General features: G+C 47.8%; 1 protein-coding gene across 6 annotated transcripts in view; it reads right to left on the bottom strand.

Annotated features, from left to right (window-relative positions):
* Nucleotides 1–20,960, bottom strand: part of WIPI2 (WD repeat domain, phosphoinositide interacting 2) — a 47,750-nt gene that overhangs the window by 7,945 nt on the left and 18,845 nt on the right. For all 6 annotated transcript variants that reach the window (XM_033193114.1, XM_033193118.1, XM_033193117.1 and 3 more), the window contains 6 exons: nucleotides 12,802–12,971; nucleotides 10,827–10,923; nucleotides 10,303–10,400; nucleotides 9,492–9,584; nucleotides 4,218–4,288; nucleotides 106–213 (listed from right to left, as the gene is read on the bottom strand). In XM_033193114.1, the coding sequence (XP_033049005.1) occupies nucleotides 106–213; nucleotides 4,218–4,288; nucleotides 9,492–9,584; nucleotides 10,303–10,400; nucleotides 10,827–10,923; nucleotides 12,802–12,971 (637 nt within the window). The remainder of the gene's footprint in view (nucleotides 1–105; nucleotides 214–4,217; nucleotides 4,289–9,491; nucleotides 9,585–10,302; nucleotides 10,401–10,826; nucleotides 10,924–12,801; nucleotides 12,972–20,960) is intronic.

Below are 20,960 nucleotides of genomic sequence, written 5' to 3'. Positions count from 1 at the left end.
ACGATGTCAGAGGGTGGGCAGACCCGTGCTTACCTCCCATCCCGGCAGCAAGAGGGAACAAAGGGTTTTGCGTCATTTTTAAAGGAACGTATATTTGCAACTCACTTTTCTTTCACAGTCTCGAGTTTGAAGATGTGCACGGTCTCCGTGTTGCTGGAGGCGGAGAGGAACATGCCGTCCATGCTGAAGGCCAGGGAGCAGATGCTTACACACCTGGGGAGATGCGCAGGTCGGGGCGGGCCACCGGAGCCAGCAGCTGCCCCAGGGGTTCAACTCAAGTAGAGAAGAGTTCCTGTCACGGGCACACTTGGGCCTGCTGGTAAGTTTTATTCCCCTCCAGCCATCTTCTCAAACATTTTTTGAGAAGGAAATACTAAGAACAATTTGTTAACAGAGCTGCAAACCTTCCAGATGACAAAAGAAATTGGAATTCACTAAACCACTTCTAGCTGAATTAGGATGGATTTATAGTCCTAAGGTGAGTAAAAGAAAACTCAGTAATTTAAGGTACAGCCATTCTTTCCACACCAGAGGGTAAACAGGCAACCTCGGTAAAGTTTAAGAACAGCGCAAAGGGCCGGGCACGGTGGCTCACACCTATAATCCCAGCACTTTGGGAGGCTGAGGTGGGAGGATCACAAGGTCAAGATATCGAGACCATCCTGGCCAACACAGTGAAACCCCATCTCTACTAAAATTACAAAAATTAGCTGGCTGTGGTGGTGGGTGCCTGTAGTCCCAGCTACTTAGGAGGCTGAGGCGCTGAGATCGCACCACTGCACTCCAGCCTGGGCGACAGAATGAGCCTCTCTCTCAATTAAAAAGAAAAAAAAGGGCCGGGTGCGGTGGCTCACGCCTGTAATCCCAGCACTTTGGGAGGCCGAGGCGGGTGGATCACGAGGTCAGGAGATCGAGACCATCCTGGCTAACACAGTGAAACTCCGTCTCTACTAAAAATACAAAAAAATTAGCCGGGCGTGGTGGCGGGAGCCTATAGTCCCAGCTACTCTGGAGGATGAGGCAGGAGAATGGCATGAACCCGGGAGGCGGAACTTGCAGTGAGCCGAGATCATGCCACTGCGCTCCAGCCTGGGTGATAGAGCAAGACTCCGTCTCAAAAAAAAAAAAAAAAAAAGAACAGAGCAAAACTTTCAACAGGCAAAGTGGTTCAAGTGTATCTTAAAAATTAATCGGCATTCCAAAGCCACTAAATTCATGTGAATTTCTTCATAACACTAGAAATACAAGATACTTTCAGCCCTGTCCATAATAGCAAGGGGTTTTCCTGGCGTCAGTGTTCACCGTGTGTATTAATCAGGTATGGGTATGAATTAGGAACGGTTCTCGCCTTAATGCAGCAATGGGAGTGGGGTCAGGCAGGTGCAAATGAAACTGCCTTTGAAAAATTATGACTGAAACGGTGTAAGAGATCTAACTTCACTGACTCCATCTTGCTTCTAATCTCCAAGCTATCTTTGTTCATTCCTGGGCATAGGCTGTTTTAACTTTGGGAGGAACTTTGCTTACGATATTTTGCAGACCCTGCACTTGATGGATCCGCTGGCCCCACACAGATCAATCAGCTGGTTCATCTGATCTTGTGGCCCCCACCCAGCAAGTGACCGAGTGCAAGAAGACAGCTCCGACTCCCTAAGATTTCATCTCTGACAATCAGCCCTCCTGGCCCACTGGCTTCTCCCCACCCAAGCTATCCTTAAAACCTTTGCTCCCCGAATGCTCAGAGAGACTGATCTGAGTAGTAATAAAACTCCAGCCTCCTGCACAGTCGGCTCTGCATGAATTACTTTCCTTCCTGCAATTCCCGTCTTGATGAATTGGCTCTGTCTAGGCAGCGGGCGAGGTGAACCCCTTGGGTGGTCACCCAAACATTCCATTTGCTACAGGCAAAGGAATATGGGAAAAATACACGTGGAAGGCACTAGAGAATCTTGGAGAAAGGGATTTAATCCAAGGATCAAAAAAAGGCCTCCTTGAGAGTGACACCTGACTTGGATTCCCAGGGTTACAGAACCCAGCCAGGCCACCAGATCCGCCAGCCCACGCAAGACCCTGGTGGGTAAAAGAGATCAGCTCTTCCGAGGATCTGAAAGTGTGGTACTGCTGGAGCCAGGACAGGGACAGTGAAACAGAATCAGGCTAGCAGAAGGGCTGGTGCCGGGAGGCCTGGTGAACCAAGGCAGGGAGCCGGGGACCCATCTTGCAGGACAGAGGGTTGATGGGAGATGTCAGGTGGGGTGTGATTGGATTATATTTACATTTTCAAAGAATAGCCCGGGAGAGTCTGAAGAATGGCCTGATGGGAATCCAGGGCAACAGCAGAAACCAGGCAAAGCCTGGATCAGGTGGTGTGGCGGGTGGGGCACAGGGCAGGCCCACAGCTGGGGGCTCCCTGGAGGCACCGTTCAGGCAGAAGGCTGCAGGGCCGAGTCCTTCTGGCTTGGGTGCCAGGGTGCTGGCGGGGGTGGCGAGTGGCACTATTTACCAGGATGGGGGTGTGAGGGATGAGGGGCAGGGGCAAACTGGCCTGGGTGGCTGGATTAGCTGGAAATCTCAACTACCTTATAAGGAGTCAATCCCAACTCACGAAATGGTGATGCACATGAAGAAAATCTTACTAAGACAAAGAACTAGGAATACAAGGGAGCTCGGCATGTGCTTGCTTTAATGGGAAGTGTCCTGAAGATGCCAACTTCCCCCAGTAAGTTAGTATCAGATGTGCGGATAATGAAACAGGTATGAACATTCGGGGGAATAAATAGAGAAACACCAAGAAAATAGCGAGCAGGACTTTCAATGCTTGAATAGTAAAATAATACTAATCAAGTGATATAACGGTATTAAATCAGCACAAAAAAAAATAGACTGATGGAAAGAAAGGCCTTAAAATGGGTAGCATTCCAAATTTGCAGGGCAGGACAGGAAGAATTATTCAACATTCACACCCCTACTATACAAATTTTAGGAGGTTCAAACTGTTAAATATAAAAACTGTTCAGAATATTTAGACTGACGGAAGGCCGAGGTGGGCAGATCTTCTGAGGTCAGGAGTTCGAGACCACCCTGGGCAACATGGTGAAACCCTGTCTCTACTAAAATACAAAAAAATTAGCTGGGTGTGGACCGACCGGGTGCAGTGGCTCACACCTGTAATCCCAGCAGGTGCCCAGTAGGCAGGAGGAATATGGGCACCTCAAGGAAGCCGGGCTACACGTCTAGCCACGGGATCGGCACACACACAGGCCACGGGGGTGAGGAAGGGGACTGGGTGAGGAGCAGCTCCAGGGCAGAAAGAGGCACAGGAGGGGAACTGAGCAGAAGCAGCAACACAGGAAAAACACAGAAAGGTGTGGTGTGAGGAGGACCAAGGGACACGAGGAGGCAGGAGCTGCAGGAGCGGTGACGTTTGGGGATACCGAGGTGCACCTGCTGCACCTGTGGGGATCCCATGAGGAAGGGGGACCAGATGGCGGGAGAGTCCCCGAAAGACAGCTCCTCCTCTTTCAACGGCCACCCTCATGGAGGGAGGTACTGATCTGAGATGAGGAGCCAGAGACCTGAGGTCGGGTTCCGCTGACCACCGCCACGCCATTGCAAGTGGTCCCTAGGGCTCCGATCTGAGGCACTGGCTCCAGAGCCTGAGGCCTCCCCTGCTCTGCTGTCCGACGAGGGACAGTCCTGCCTCCAAAGCAGGCGCCACAGGGGGAATGCTAAGCACAGATGAGGGAAGCTTTGCAGCCTGGAGCAAGGAAGACAAGGGAACTCCAGGCTGCGACTTCTGGGTTAAAAGAAGGGGCCGACGCCACTTGCTGAGGGTAAAAGCAGAGCTGGAGAGCCGCGAACAGGTTCTCAGAGCACAGCCTTTAAAGGGGAGGGTGTGCTACCCATGAGGTCGCTGCCCCGTCCCTTAGTGCCGGCTGGGAGCTACAGGGAACCGGAGGGCCCACCTGGTTATGCGAGCTGTTCACAACTCTCACGCTAGCTGATGGGATCGCAAACAAAAACCCAGTTTGCTTTTCTGAAAGTGCTCGTGAACTCCTGGGACAAGACCAACTCCCTAGATCTCACCCGGTGACCCAGCTGGGCTAGAAATGCTCATGTGGAATTCTCCTGGGGTTTCTACTTGTTTGCAGATAACATATAAGTGAAATCCAAATACAAATTCTCCAGAATCCATTCTGGACATTCATAGAGTTTACCTCTTCACTCCTCTCCGAAACTCAAAGAGTTTTTGTCCTTCTGGAATGGAAAATACCCTAATCACAGTCCCCTGTGGAAGGAAAAGAGAAAAGAAGAATTTGAGCTGAGTTAAAACAGGAATTTCTGATCTTTCACAGGAGACTGCAAATGCGCCACACAGCTATCTCCAGGACAGCTCTGCCCTGGGCTACCAGGGAGTTTGGGGCCCCCAGGGCCCCCCTTGAGCATCACCTCCATACTTTTTGCCCCGAGCATATAGAAAAACACCTCCCTGTTCTATTGTTGACTTAATGTTCAATCTTTTCTTTAAACCTATTTTAATTGACTACTTACCCTCAACACTAACAGTCTTGAGGGCAAAAGTGGCATAGCATTCTATTGTTCTGAGTCGTTTGAAGTTTAAACTATTAAAAATAAAAGCCTGGGCCAGGCGCAGTGGCTCACGCCTGTAATCCCAGCACTTTGGGAGGCCGAGGTGGGCAGATCACCAGAGGTCAGGAGTTTGAGACCAGCCTGACCAACATGGAGAAACCTTGTCTCTACTAAAAATACAAAATTAGCCGGGCGTGGTGGCGCATGCCTGTAATCCCAGTTACTCAGGAGGCTGAAGCAGCAGAATTGCTTGCACCCGGGAGGCGGAGGTTGCAGTGAGCAGAGATCGTGCCATTGCACTCCAGCTCTAGGCGACAGAGCAAGACTCCGTCTTGGAAAAAAAATAAAAAATAAAATAAATAAAAGCCTGGACTTGTGTGTGGCACACAGGCAAGACCTTGTGGTCTGATGAGGCTTCAGACCCCACCAAGGTCTTTTCTGCCACTTTAAATTCAGTTACTGACCAAGAGAACCGATGAGCTGGAAATCTCAACTACCTTATAAGGAGTCAATCCCAACTCACGAAACGGTAAGATGCACATGAAGAAAATCTTACTAAGACAAAGAACTAGGAATACAAGGGAGCTCGGCATGTGCTTGCTTTAATGGGAAGTGTCCTGAAGATGCCAACTTCCCCCAGTAAGTTAATATCAGATGTGCGGATAATGAAACAGGTATGAACATTCGGGGGAATAAATAGAGAAGCACCAAGAAAATAGTGAGCAGGACTTTCAATGCTTGAATAGTAAAAGAATACTAATCAAGTGATATAATGGTATTAAATCAGCACAAAAAGAAATAGACTGATGGAAAGAAAGGCCTTAAAATGGGTAGCATTCCAAATTTGCAGGGCAGGACAGGAAGAATTATTCAACATTCACACTCCTACTATACAAATTTTAGGAGGTTCAAACTGTTAAATATAAAAACTGTTCAGAATATTTAGACTGACGGAAGGCTGAGGTGTGCAGATCTTCTGAGGTCAGGAATTCGAGACCATCCTGGGCAACACGGTGAAACCCTGTCTCTACTAAAATACAAAAAAATTAGCCGGGTGTGGGCCGGGTGCAGTGGCTCACGCCTGTAATCCCAGCAGGTGCCCAGTAGGCAGAGGAATATGGGCACCTCAAGGAAGCCGGGCTACACGTCTAGCCCTGGGATCGGCACACACACAGGCCAAAGGGGTGAGGAAGGGGGCTGGGTGAGGAGCGGCTCCAGGACAAAACAGGCACAGGAGGGAAGAGCAGAAGCAGCAACAGAAGAAAAACACAGAAAAGTGTGGTGTGAGGAAGACCAAGGGACATGAGGAGGCAGGAGCTCTACTAAAAATACAAAATTAGCCGGGCGTGGGGGTGCATGCCTATAATCCGAGCTACTCAGGAGGCTGAGGCAGGAGAATCGCTTGAACCCGGGAGGCGGAGGTTGCAGTGAGCCGAAATCACACCACTGCACTTGAGCCTGGGCGACAGAGCAAAACTCCATCTCAAAAAAAAAAAAAAAAAAAAAAAATTAGCTGGGTGTGGTGGCACGCACCCGTAGTCCCAGCTACTTGGGATGCTGAGGCATGAGAATCGCTTGGGCCCCAGAGGTGGAGGTTGCAGCGAGCTCAGATCGTGCCAATGTACTCCAACTTGGGCTACAGAGAGACTCCGTCTCAAAAGAAAAAAAAAGAAAAGAAAAGAATATCTAGGCCGAATACAGTAACTCATGCCTGTAATCCCAGCACTTGGGGAGGCCAAGACAGGAGAAACACTAGAGCCCAGGAGTTGAAGACCAGCTTGGGCAACATAGCGAGACCCCCATCTCTACAAAAAACAAACAAAAAAAGCCAAGCCTGATGGTTCACTCCTCTTGTCCCAGGAGTAGAGGCTGCAGTGAGCCATGATACTGTACTATCTCTGTGTTTATAAATAGTACAAAGCGGCCGGCGTGGTGGCTCACTCCTGTAATCCCAGCACTTTGGGAGGCCGGGTGTGGTGGCTCACTCCTATAATCCCAGCACTTTGGGAGGCTGGGTGCGGTGGCTCACTCCTGTAATCCCAGCACTTTGGGAGGCCAAGGTGGGTGGATGATGAGGTCAGGAGTTCAAGACCAGCCTGACTAACATGGTTAAACCCCATCTACTCAAAATACAAAAATTAGCTGGGTGTAGTGGTGTGCGCTTGTAATCCCAGCTACTTAGGAGGCTGAGGCAGGAGAATGGCTTGAACCCGGGAGGCGGAGGTTGTGGTGAGCTGAGATCACACCACATGTACTCTAGCCTGGGCGACAGAGCAAGACTCTGTTTCAACAAAAAATAAATAAATAAAAATAAATAAAATAAAATAAAATAAAATAAAGCAGCAGATGACCTAAAGTGTAGAACACCAAGGAATTGTTCAAATAAATTATGGTAAACTCATACAATGGGAGAGTATACAGCCATTAGAAATCAGGATACAGGCCAGGCACAGAGACTCCCTCCTGTAATTCTAGCACTTTGGGAGGCTGAGGTAAGTAGATCGCTTGAGCTCAGGAGTTAGAAACCAGCCTAGGCTGGGCGTGGTGGCTCAAGCCTGTAATCCCAGCACTTTGGGAGGCCGAGACGGGTGGATCACGAGGTCAGGAGATCGAGACCATCCTGGCTAACATGGTGAAACCCCGTCTCTACTAAAAAATACAAAAAACTAGCCGGGCGAGGTGGTGGGCACCTGTAGTCCCAGCTACTTGGGAGGCTGAGGCAGGAGAATGGTGTAAACCCGGGAGGCGGAGCTTGCAGTGAGCTGAGATCCGGCCACTGCACTCCAGCCTGGGTGACAGAGGAGACTCCGTCTCAAAAAAAAAAAAAAAAAGAAAAAAAAAAAGAAACCAGCCTGGCCAACATGAAGAAACCCCATCTCTACAAAAAATACAAAAATCAGCCAGGTGTGGTGGCAGGTGCCTGTAGTCCTGGCTACTTGGGAGGCTGAGGTAGAAGGATCACTTGAGCCTGGGAGGTGGAGGTTGCAGAGAGCAGAGATTGTGCCACACTACTCCAGCCTGGGCAACAGAGCAAGCAAGACCTGTCTCAAAAAAATAAATTGGTACTTGAGGATAGTTGGTTCTCTCTGGATGGAGGGACACAAACTGAGTTTGTAAGACTGAGTATTAGAGAATGAAATATTTTCTGCATCCATACATAAAAATAACCATGGCAAAGGTTTTGTCCTCTGCAGCCTGCACTTTTAGATGGAGATATAATTTTTTGGTGCACATCTACCATGCCATACTCATTCATTAAGAGTTGTTTTGTTGCCACATGACCGCAAGATTCTTGAAAGTAGGATTAAGTCACAGGCTTCAGTGGGGCCTCAGCACCTGGCACAGAGCAGGGCTAGGAAGGCCTTGCTGCTCTCACTCAATAGGTAAGAGGATTCCATGTAAAAGAAATCAAGTTTCCTCTTTATAGTCCAGAAAAAAATTATTCTATTTTTATGGGCCTTAAAATTCCATCAAGTACTTTTGGGCCTTTATAAGAGCTACTAAAAAACTTAACAGTGAGACTTTGATTAGTCAAAGGGTAACAGAATTTCAGGGCCATTTCAAAGGGAAAAGAAAAGGACAAGGTGATATTGCGATAGTCCAGCCGAATGAGAATCAAAGTCAGGCTTGGAGTCTGACCCCTCTGTCGCTGCCCGACTGGGCAGCCCCGGGCACACTGCTTCACCTCTCTGAGCCCTTGCTATGAAAGAGAGAAATGTTTACCTTGCTGAGGGGGAACACAGGAGGTAATGAAGATAAAAGATCCAGGATAATTCACGACCCAGAAGTGACCCATAAGCGGTGACATGATTATTACAGAACTCAGGTGTGAGACTGAAGAACAAAGACCCAGGCGGGAAAGCTAAGGAAGTGAGCCGACTTTTTATTGTATCTTATCTGGTCCATAGTTTGAGGGGAGAGATGACTTGAAAGGGGAGGCTATTTTAGGATTTCAATGAGAAGCAAAATCATATCCAAATCAAAGTAAAGGTCATCGGTGGCAATGAAGAGCAGACTGGCATCCAGAGGAGATAACGGAGGCAGGAGAGCAGACGCGACCTCAAGACAGAAGAAGAGAAGACGGAACTTTCAAGAAAAGAGGAACCAAAATGAAGAGAGGCACAGTTCAAGTGAGGAAGAGAACGAGGAGCCTTCAGTCTCCTGGAGGCCGAGGGAGCCTCGCCATGCGGTCACAGGTACACAGCGACATTTAGAGGCCATCCAACTCCTTTAAAGCCAGACATTCTTCTTACTGGAATCTCTTAAATTCGTAGTTAGAAATACATATGAAAGATTGATACAAGACTTAAATACACTACTACCTATGGCAGCAACATATTAGAAACATAAAGTCCCAAAAGGGTGATGTTGACATAAATCACAACTAAATACTGCACGGCCATTACAAGTGTTTTTGAACGTAGAGAAATGTCATGCAGAGTGAAAAAGGATAAATTACACCCATAGTAGGATCCCAATTTTGTTGACTAAAGAGAAAATGAAAGGAAATACACTGAAATATGTTCAGATTGGCTGGACAGAATTCTGTCCCTGCTTTTTCACGTTTCATCACTGTCTGGGTTCTTTACTGTAACGTGTTAGTTTCATCATTTAGAAACACATTGGGTGAGTGGTGTGGTTACACACGGCACTTCTGTCTCTGGACATTTCTGTATTTTTTACTACAAACGTGGACCAGTTCTCCCGTCCCAGTGGCACACCGCAAGCTCCGCTCACTCTCGGGCAGCACACGCCCACGGCCTGACAAGCAGGTGGCTGTCTTTGCTTCTCCCGATGCTGGTAAGTATAGGACCTTGCCTCTAAGTTGGCTGTGTGAACAGAAATGAAAAAGTCTGCAGACACCTTGGCACCAGTGCTCCCCCAGGGAAAAGCAGACTCACCTTCTCTGAAGCCGTGGCAAGTTTAGTTCCGCTTGCGTCAAAGGCCAATGCCGCTAAAGGACTGTCATGAGCCGGAATCATGTTTGCAGCTCTCTGAAAAAGGGACACCAATAAAGCGTGGCCGCCACGCAGTGACAGGCCATGGCCCAGGGCTGGCACTTGGTGTGCAGTCTGAAAACGCCAATTAGCTGTTCCTGAAAAACCATTGCAGTCCATACAAATGCCAAACCCACTTGATTTACTGGGGCTGGGCATTCAAGGAAATGCTGCTCCAACTTTAGAAAAAGCAAAGCAGTTTATCCCAAAGGTTTTCTATGTTCCTTCAAACATTCCCGTGCTGAGGAGCTCAGCACTGGTCTGAACGCTGCAGCAGATCCAGAAGCAGAATGAGCCAGACCTGCTCTGCTACTGACAGAGAGTAGTGGGGCTGGGCGTGGGGCACCTGCCTGTAATCCCAGCACTTTAGGGGGCCAAGGTGGGAGGATGGTTTGAGGCCAGCCTGGGCAACCGAGGAAGACTCCATCTCTACAAAAATAAAAAATTAGCTGGGTGTGGTGTTGCATGACTGTAACTCCTTGGGAGACTGAGGCAGGAGGATCACTTGAGCCCGGGAGGTTGAGGCTGCAGTGAGCTAGGACTGCATCAACACACTCCAGCTTGAGCGACAGAACAAGACCCTGTCTCAAAAAAAAAAAAAAGCAGTGGTTGTATTGCTGAGCCAAGAAAATCAGGATGCCAGGGACACCACAGTGCTCCTCTTCAGGAAAAAGCCACACTTTAGAGAGCCATTCGAGTAGGAAAGGCATCTCACCAAATTAATGGTATCGAAGACCTGCACCTCTCCGATGGTCGCGCTCCCTGGGTACGCCAAGTAGCAGTTGTCGTTGTTGATTGACAGCGCACACAGGCCTGCAAATGACACGTGGAGGACGAGATGCAAACTTCACCTGAGAGCTCCTTCTTGGATGTCAGACATAAGTCAGCATTTATTTAACAGAGCATTAGGAACAAATAACAGCTTGGATACAATCTTGTTTGCTGTGTTAAGAAAGTTCTGCAACCCCAAATCCCCACCTTAGGTGATACCAGTATTGTAAAGAGATTAAAGGCCTTTGGTTTGAACTATCAGTAACCTCAAACTTGAAAGTTGATCAAACCAATGAGTTTATGTGGTCACATGACCAGTATCAGTAGGAAGGCAGCTTGGTTTGGGATCAATACTTTTAAAATCTGTCTCATCTGCGGAACCTATAAAAAGAAAAAATCTCTCTCACCGATAGCTATCTTTCAAGGGCAAAATCAGAAAAAGGATTCTCTCCTCACAAGTTAGCTCACCTGCAGGGTTTGGAGGCGTCTCCCTGATTGTATGCAGCACCTTCATGTCCCGAATGTTGTGGATGTACAGGGACTCCTCCAGGCATACTATCAGCCTCTAGGCGAGAGATGAAACGAAACCAAACGTGAAGCAACAGCCAGTGCAACACCTGCCCCAACCTCCACTTGACTGACTCCTGGACTACAACACTCGTTTCTTCTATTGCTATTGTATTTTCTTTTTGGAGTCAGCGTCTCACTGTGTCACCCAGGCTGGAGTGCAATGGCGTGATCTTGGCTCACTGCAACCTCCGCCTCCCAGGTTCAAGGGATTCTCTCTCCTGCCTCAGCCTCCCAAGTAGCTGGGATTACAGGTGCCTGCCACCATGCTTGGCTAATTTTTGTATTTTTAGTAGAGATGAGGTTTCACCATGTTGGCCAGGCTGGTCTCGAACTCCTGACCTCAGGTGATCCACTCCTGCCTTGGTCTCACAATCTTAGTTCCTTCTAGAACACCATGCAGATCGATGTTGGAAGTGCCGAGGACACAGCTGTTTTCCACCAACAATCAAGAAGGAGCCGGCCGGGGTACACCTCTCCCTCATACTCACCCTAGCTCCACTGGGAATTCTAACGAGGTCATTTTAGTTCAGTTTTAGGCAAATGCTAACCTACAGCTAAGACAAGTGTGAATAGATTTGGAAAGATTTGCTTTTTAAAACTGATGCTGAGTGCGCACAGGTAAAATGAAAATAAGGGGGTTTTAGAAGGTCTAACATTTTATTGTGCACTCAGATTATTTTGCAAGTTCCTGCTCCATTTGGAAGAAAATGAATGTGGACATGCAGACGATGCATCACGGCGACGATGTACGCAAGAAAGATGATGGGCATGCACCCAGCTCTACATTAGCTGGACGTAAACACAATTTGTATGCTTTACAATTTTTAAATGCTCAAGATATTATGCCTTATAATTTCCCATTCTAACCAACTTTGTCAGTTAACAGACCAGTTCCCAGTTTCAAGTGTATAAGGTAAGAGCGTCTTTACTGTGACTTCACCTAGTCACCGTATCTCATGGTGCAGCTACTGGCTGTCAACGTGTCCACTCTACAGCCAGCAGCCTCATCAGCTTTCCCTGCGGGGAATGCGGGCAGAATCAGATTGCGAGGGGTCCCCCGGGTGGCGCTGTTACCCTGGGCATGAGCACAAGCTGGGAGACAGCCTCGTGAAACATGTGCACGTGCCACCCACCACGTCCTTCCTGTGTGCCAGTCTTATTAGTTCAGGGGGAGATAAAGTAATAAATCCTTCATCTTGAATTCAAAGTTAAATTAACAATTTACAAAAGGAAAAAAAAGTCTAAAACTTTTTTTGTTTTTTGAGACAAAGTCTCGTTCTTGCTGCCCAAGCTGGAGTGCAATGACATGACCTCGGCTTATTGCAACTTCCAACTCCTCGGTTCCAGCAATTTTCCTGCCTCAGACTCCTGAGTAGCTGGGATTACAGGCGCCTGCCACCACACCCGGCTAATTTTCGTGTTTTCAGTAGAGACGGGGTTTCATCATGTTGGTCAGGCTGGTCTCAAACTCCTGACCTCAGGCAATCTGCCCACCTCGGTCTCCCAAAGTGCTGGGATTACAGATGTGAGCCACTGTGCCCGGTCAAAGATTTTTTGTTTTTAAGTAACATTTATAAAAGCAAAACCAGGTAATAAGTGAAAGAAACTCTGCCATCCACCCTCTGGGTAGGGCCAGGGACACCTGTATGGGAACAGTGTGGCAGAGGCCTGGGCATCTGTTGTGAATGGAACAGGCTGAGCAAAGCTGGTGGGTGAGGAAACAGAGCTGGTCGCTGTAGGCAAGGATCTGTGCCCGGCAACGTGGGGCCAGGCAGCAAGGGAATGATGGAGGGGCATGCCGGTTGGGTGGGCTTGTCCCAGAGTGCTGGAGGGAGCAACAGACAAGCCCACACCCAGCTGGGGCTGCGCTCACCTGCCTGTTGAGCTTCACAGCCAGAATCGTGTTGGAGTAGCTATAGTTGCAGATCTCAGTCCCCTTCTTAAAGTGGCAAACCTTTAGCTTCCTTGGTGCTTTAAGGCTCACGATGGCCACTAGGCTGCTGGAGAACAATCTCTCTACGATGCACACATCTTCCGTGTCAGCTGAAATCACAAAGGGAAGTACATATGTGAATATTTCCACATGGCTATGGCCATAGGTAGAGTCTGTGCTCGAAAACAAACATCTGCCTGGGTGACACGCAGGGCACAGCGCTGGGGGTGCCTGCAGAACATGTGGTCATGGGGTGGGGACAGCCCCGGGGGTCTGAGGGTCTTGACTGGCTGCAGCCTCAGGAGCGTTTCCACTGTAAGGATGGCCCCTCATGAGCATTCATACGAAAGACAAAGGTTCCTTTCAATCAGTTCTGTTGCTGGATTTGAATGGTGTAACCTAAAAACACACAAGTTTAGGAACCAAACTACCAGGTAAAGTGAAAGAGTAAGGTCTAGGGACTCCCTTCATTAAGACACAAACTACTAGGAAACTGCAGTTGCTTCCCCTGGGTTCCATAGACTCACGTGCGAGCGCTAGCCTACGTGCTCGCATACCGCGGCTGGCCAAAGAACCACACATGTCCCAAGTGGCATGACACATATTTACTTATTAAAAAGATGTTGCTCTTACACTCATGTGTCACAAAATGCTGACATACATTCTAAGAAATGCCCTGTAGGGGCTGGGTGCGATGGCTCAAGCCTGTAATCTCAGCACTTTGGGAGGCTGATGCGGGCGGATCACGAGGTCAGGAGATGGAGACCCTCCTGGCTAATATGGCGAAACCCCATCTCTACTAAAAATACAAAAAATTAGCCAGCTGTGGTGGCGGGTGCCTGTAGTCCCAGCTACTCGGGAGGCTGAGGCAGGAGAATGGCGTGAACCCGGGAGGCGGAGCTTGCAGTGAGCCGAGATCGCGCCACTGCACTCCAGCCTGGGCGACAGAGTGAGACTCCGTCTTGGGGGAAAAAAACAAACAAACACTAAGAAATGCCCTGTAAGCAATTCTGCCATGCAAACACAAATCTAGATGGTAGGCCTACTACGCCCCTAGGCTGTATGCTGTGGCCTGTGGCTCCTGGCTCCAGATTGGCACGGCATGTGACTAACTGGATACTGTGGCCAGTGGCAGCACAGTGACAAGTACTTGTGTGTCTAAATGAAACATGGGAAAGCTGCAGCAAAAACATGGCCTGCTCCTCTCATAGGACCACCGTCGCACCCGCAGCCCCTCGCTGCCCCACACGCCATCGTGCAGCGTGACACCACTTCAAATGGAACAGGCCATAAACACAAGTGCATCATCCTAAGCTCTTCACAGCGTCCATTCAGTGTCTTCTCAGTTGTTTTTACCAGAAAGCTGCCATAAAACCTTCTTTCTGACAACAGCAAGTGACCTTCATTCAAAAGGAATACATGTAAGCGTCTGCCATGAATAGGGAGACGGTGGCGTGGTTGCAGGGCCAGCGAGGACAGGTTCTGTCCGCAGCTTCTCTGCTCAGCAGCATCTCAGACTAGGGGCCACTGTCTTCCAGGATTTATCAATGAAAGGCACGATCAGGAGGGATCATGCCAGTGCGTGGACACAGGAGTCTTCGTCAGGAGATGCACCTCTAGCACCTGGCACGCAGCACCACTCAGACACGAGGCCAACCCAACTCAGAAGAGACAGTGTATAACACGGAATGTCAATTATTTGCAGTAAAAATAATTTCCCTAAAGATCAGACCCTGGCTCTCTGACCAGTCTTCTTTCCCTCAGGAGATCGACATGGATACCAGGTTATGGCAGCCCTGCTTGCTAGCCGGTGGGCGACAAAGAGGGTTGGGGCCAGATGTGGTGCTTTGCACCTGTAATCCCTGCACTTTGGGAGGCCAAGGTGGGAGGACTGCTTGAGGCCAGGAATTCGACACCAGCCTGGGCAACACAGTGAGGTCCCATCTCTACAAAAAATACAAAAACTAGTTGGGCGTGGTGGTGCATGCCTGTGGTAGCTGAGGTAGGAAGAGTGCCTGATCCCAGGAGGCTGAGGCTGCAATGAGCCGTGATCGCGCTCCTGCACGCCAGCCCAGGCAAAAGAGTGAGATCCTGTCTGTAATACCAGCCCTGCCCCCAAAAGGAAGGTGGGACTGAACGACAATCGTGGCTGGTGTCCTGATGCTGCTACCCTCACTTCTCGAATCCAGCAGCCAGATGTGCAAATCCAGGGGCACAAGGCCCTTCCTCCGCCACTGTCCAGCCTCTCACTCTTCAGGCACCCTGTTCTCAGGTAGTACTTGGTAGTATCTGGGGCTGCATGCACTGGCCCAGCTGCATCCTGTACCTGTTGCCTCTGGCAGTCACCACGCTTAACACTGAGAATCTAGGCAATGGCTGAGCGACAGAGTTCCCAGCTGGACCGATGGTCTGAGGACAGGTGCCGTGTTTGGCCCATTCACGGCTGCACCCCCAGGTCTAATGTCGCCTGTCATGGAGGAGGAGCTCCTTCCACACTGGCTGAACGGATGGAATGGACCTTATGACCAGACTTTGGATATTTCTCAAACTCCCCCAAAACCAAACAAACAAACTCAATCTCTGTGCCATTCAGTTTCAGTGGTGAAATGCTGTTACCCCGAGTGCTACATCCAAGAGGCAGAAGTGCTCTTGGTGAAGCTCAGTGGCATGCGTCCTAACACGTGTGCTGGGCGTGCGTGCGGCACCACAACCTTGGCGAGTACTGGGTGCGACGGTGATCATGCAGGAACATGAGTTTAACAATCACATTCCAGTCTCAGCTCTGCTCTAATTAGCTGTAAGGCCTGGTACCTATTTCCCGAATGGTGAAAGAAGAGTTGGACTCTCAGCTTCAACTCCAGGGCTGGGACACATAGGAAAACCTGGTATACACAAAACTGGTTTTTTATTAAGTACAATTTTATTTAAATCCACTGGCCTCCTAAATCCAATCAGTGGTAAAAAGCAGACTTCCAAATAGGGCTGCTCCTGTACACGCACAGGGTCTGCATCCGTGAACTCGCCTGCCTGGGAAGGTTTATTTGCGACCCCACACGAACACTCACAGTGGTTTACAGCTCTCCGTGGACACGTGGAGAGTGGGAAGTTTTTTGTTTTTGGTTTTTTTTGAGACAGAGTCTCGCTCTGTCGCCCAGGCTGGAGTGCAATGGCGCGATTTCGACTCACTGCAAGCTCCGCCTCCCGGGTTCACGCCATTCTCTTGCCTCAGCCTCCTGAGTAGCCACTACGCCTGGCTAATTTTTGTATTTTTAGTAGAGACAGGGTTTCACCATGTTGGCCAGGCTGGTCTTCAACTCCTGACCTCAGGTGATCTGTCCACCTTGACCTTCTAAAGTGCGTCACCGTGCCCAGCCTCGGGAAAAGATTTGAGTCACATGACGCACATGTTCCTGACTGAGATCACACAGGGCAACGTCCTGTCTTCTCGTGTTGATTCTGAAAACAACTGTCCTTTTCGTGGTCTATTTAGGGCTACTGAGTGTCTGCTTTTTGCACTTTTGCGTTTTTGTTGATTTCACTGTTGGCCCCGGCACAGTGCTGAGCGTCATCGAGTGTCCCTAAGCAAAAGCAGCCTGTGATGCGCCCCGCGGAGAAAACGTGTGGGCTGAGTTCTATATGAGCTGGGAGTTCAATGTTAGTGAACCAACAATCCGCATTCTTCAGCATGTCCGGAGGCAGGAAAGCACACACAAAATGAGGTTGTCTTTTGATCAGCTGATGCGAACACTGCGACCAGAGGCTACCTACCAATCCTTCCCCTGGGAGCAACACTTCATGATTCGCTAATCCAGCGTCCCAGAGATTTACAGACTAGAACTGTGAATAACAAGAATCAACTGTATTTTTATTTTTTTTCAAAGAATAGGTTCTTACTGCTTTGCTTGGTAAAACTTGACTTATTTACTTCACCCATTCAACACAAACAGCAGATCCTACCAGGAGAGACCATCCCAAGTATACAGTGGTAAACAGGGCAGTGCCTGCCATCACGGAGAGGGGGCCAAAGAGATGTGCGCCCAGGGCCCTGCGTGGCACTGCAACTGTCAACGGTCAGCAAGGGAGACTGAGTAAGAGAAAAGCCAGGACCGTGCATGAGATGGAAGCCAACAGAAGAGGGTATCTGAAGAACAGCAAGCAGGCAACTGTGCCCAGCGCTGCAGAGGAGGGAAGAGGAAATGAAGACGCGTCCCCCCCAGTCTGGGAACGAGCAGCTTATCTGGAGACTTTGACATATTTTGATGGAGATGTGCAGGAAGAATGGCTGAAATATGAAAGAGAATGAGAAGTGGAAAAAAACTTAGGCAACTATCTACAGGAGTTATGCTACAGGCCGGGCGCAGGGGCTCACGCCTGGAGTTCCAGCACTTTGGGAGGCCGAGGCAAGCAGATACCTGAGGTCAGGAGCTCGAGGCCAGCCTGGCCAACATGGTGAAACCCCGTCTCTACTAAAAATACAAAAAATGAGTCGGGCATCATGCTGGGCGCCTGTAATTCCCAGCTCTTTGGGAGGCTGAGGCAGGAGCATCACTTGAACCTGAGACACGGAGGTTGCAGTCAGCCGAGATGGCACCACCACACTCCAGCCTGGGCAGCAGAGCGAGACTCTACCAAAAAAACCAAAACCAAAACCAAAACCAAAAAAAGAAGTTATGTTCTGGAGAAGCAGAAATGTGGGAGGGGCTGGGGGATATGCATGGGCAAGGGAAATTTCTGTCTTCAAATACAGGAGCTACTAGATATACTGAGATGGATTTATGGTTGAGACTGCATGCCTAGAGGAACAAACCACTTAGGAGGCGGGTAGGGTGAAGGAGGAAAGAGAAGGGAGCCCCAGGCCGACAGCACCAACCTCTCTTGAAGCAGCAGCAGGTGTTAATTGTGATGGGATGGAGGTGGGAGATTTCAGAGTGAGGACAGTATGAGACGATCATCTCAAAGAGCAAGCAACACAGTTATGAGAAAAATGCAGGACCACCAGCAGGCACTGGCAGGTCTCCATTAGAGGTAGTGATAAATTCCAATTCAACTAGACAGAGAAAGATTGTACCAACCCAACGGATGCAGAAAAAGCATGACAAAATGCAATGCTCATTCATAGTAGAAATTTATGAAACCTAGAATGAGGAAGAACCTTCTTTCACTGATGAAGAACAGTTAAGAAAATCTACAGTTGACACTGTACTTAATGGTGAAGACATCTAAACTCTTCCCATTAAGACAGAAACAAGGCAAGGATACTCCCTCTCCTTACTTTGTGCTGGCGAGTCTTACACACTGCAGTGAAGCAAGAAAAAGAAAGAAAGGCACAAACATTAGAAAACAAGATGTCAAACAGTCTCTACTGCCACCTTAAGGAATCTATAGGCAACTGTCTAATACATGAATTTAGCAAAGTCATAGGATACAAGATTAAAATATAAAAAATCAATTATATGTTTAGGCCAACAGCAAACTGGAAAAGTAAATGAAATAATTTTCTTTTACGATACTGTCAAAATCCAAAATATTAGAAATAAATTTTACTAAAGATGTAAAACCTCCATATCAAAAAAAAAAAAAATCATAGAATATTACCAAAACAAAATTAAAAAGAGGTAAATAAATGAAGAGATTACCATGTTCATGGACTGGGTATTCAATATTATTAACATATCAACTCTCAAACTGATCTCTAGGTCCAATCCCATCCCAATCATAATCCCAACAGGCTTTTTTGCAGACAAAGTGGATTTTAAATTTTATATGGAAAGAAAAAGAAACTAGAAAATGCAAAGCTATCCTGAAAAAGAACAAAGTTGAAGACTGACAAACAGACCATTAGAAGAGAATACAGAGCCCAGAAATAGACTCACAGGTATAGGACTGTAAAGCACCAAAGCAATCCCAGTGGGGAAGGAAAATCTCAACAAATGATGATGGAATAGGAATCCATTAGGAAAAAAATAACCTTGATTTACACCTCACAACATACATAACAATTAATGAGATGGATTATTGGCTTAAATATAAAAACTTTAGCTTTTATGCATAGTGTTAACTATATAAAGCTTTCACAGAACACATAGGAAAACACCTTCCTGACTCTAGGGTAGGCAAAAGTTTCTTGGACAGGGCCTAGAAAGCAAAAACCATAAACGGAAAAAAACAAAACAAAACAAAAACCCATAAATAGGACTGCATCAAAATTTAAACCATTTGCTCAAAGAAAGAAAACAGGCAAGCCACAGACGAGGAGAAAATAGTCACAAAACATATCTGACAAAGGACTACTATCCAGAATATGTAAAGAGCTCTAAGAACTCTATAATAAAAAGATAAACAACCAAACCTAAAAAGCAACAAAAGACTGGAACAGACACGTCACCGAAAAAGATATACAGATAGCCAACAAGCACATGAAAACGTTCAACATCATTAGTTACCTGAGAAATTCAAATTAAAACCATGAAGATATCATTACACATACATCAGAAGGGCTAAAAAGAAAAAACTAATAACATCAAAAGTTGGTGAGGAAGCTGGGTGCTGTGGCTCACGCCTGTAATCCCAGGACTTTAGGAGGTCGAGATGGCCGGATCGCTTGAGGTCAGGAGTTCCAGGCCAGCCTGGCCAACATGGTGAAACCCTGTCTCTACTAAAAATACAAAATTTAGCCAGGTGTGGTGGTGAGCACCTACAATCCCAGCTACCTGGGAGGCTGAGGGAGGAGAAACACTTGAAACCCGGAGGTGGAGGTGGTTGCAGTGAGCCAAGATTGTGCACTGCATTCTAGCCTGGGCGACAGAGTGAGACTCTATCTCAAAAAAAAAAAAAAAAAAAAGTTAGTGAGGACATAGAGCAATCAGAACTCTCATACAGCACTGACGGAACCACAAATGGTATAGTCACTTAGGAGAAGGTTATGGGGGTTTCTTACAAAACTAAACACATACCTACCCAACAATTCCACTACAATATTTATCTAAGATAAGTGAAAATATGTGTCCACTAAAAGACTTGCATGAGAATGTTCACAGTAGCTTTGTTCATAACAGCTAAACTACAAAGAGCCCAGATACCTGTCATGAAGAGAATACATCAACAACTGTCATATATTCACATACTGGGCAAATGAGACATAAGATGTGGATAAATCTAAAAAAAATGCAGAGCGAAAGAAACATCATCAAAAGAGTAGATGCTCCGTTCATATCAAGTTCTAGAAAAGACAAAACTAATCTATAGTAGAGAAAACCAGAACACTCATTGCCTCTTGGGGAATGTGGGCAGAAGGGAGCTGAGACTGGAAGGAAGTATGAGAGAACTTTCTGGAGTGATGGTAAACCTTGATAGGGCTTCAGTTCACAGAGATGCAGGCATTTGTTAAAACTCACATAGTGTTCACTCAAGATACATGCATTCCACCGCAAGTAAATTTTACCTTACAAGAAAAAAACAAACATTGAATTCTACTCAGTATTGAGGAGAAATGTACTGATGCCTATCATCTACCTGGAAACGCCCACACAAAAAATACAGCCAGGTGTGGTGGTTTGTCTGTAATCTCAGCACTCTGGGAGGTTGAGGTGGGAAGATCACTTGAGCCCAGGAGTTTGAGACCAGCCTGGACAACACAGCCAGATCTTGTCCCTACAAAAAAAATCAAAAAGTTAGCTGATCATGGCGGTGCACTCCTGTAGTCTCAGCAACTACGGAGGCAGAGGCAGAAGGATCTCTTGAGCCCCAGAGGTCAAGGCTGTAGCAAGCTATGATTGCACCACCGTACTCCCAGGCTGGCAGCCTGGGTAACAGAGTTAGAAGCTGTCTCAAAAAAAGAAATAAAAGTAAAAAAAAATGGATGGGTGTGTGTGTGTGTGTGTGTGTTAGGACAAGTATAGTAAAATGTTAAGGGAAGGACCGGGCACGATGGCTCACGCCTGTAATCCCAGCACTTTGGGAGGCCGAGATGGGTGGATCACAAGGTCAGGAGATCGAGACCATCCTGGCTAACACGGTGAAATCCCGTCTCTACTAAAAATACAAAAAAGTAGCCGGGCGTGGTAGTGGGCACCTGCAGTCCCAGCTACTTGGGAGGCTGG

This window comes from Trachypithecus francoisi, unplaced genomic scaffold (assembly GCF_009764315.1).
Source record: "Trachypithecus francoisi isolate TF-2019V2 unplaced genomic scaffold, Tfra_2.0 Lachesis_group4, whole genome shotgun sequence".
Lineage (NCBI taxonomy): Eukaryota > Metazoa > Chordata > Mammalia > Primates > Cercopithecidae > Trachypithecus > Trachypithecus francoisi.
Note: the sequence above shows the minus strand (reverse complement) of the source record. Positions and strands in the feature narration are given on the sequence as shown.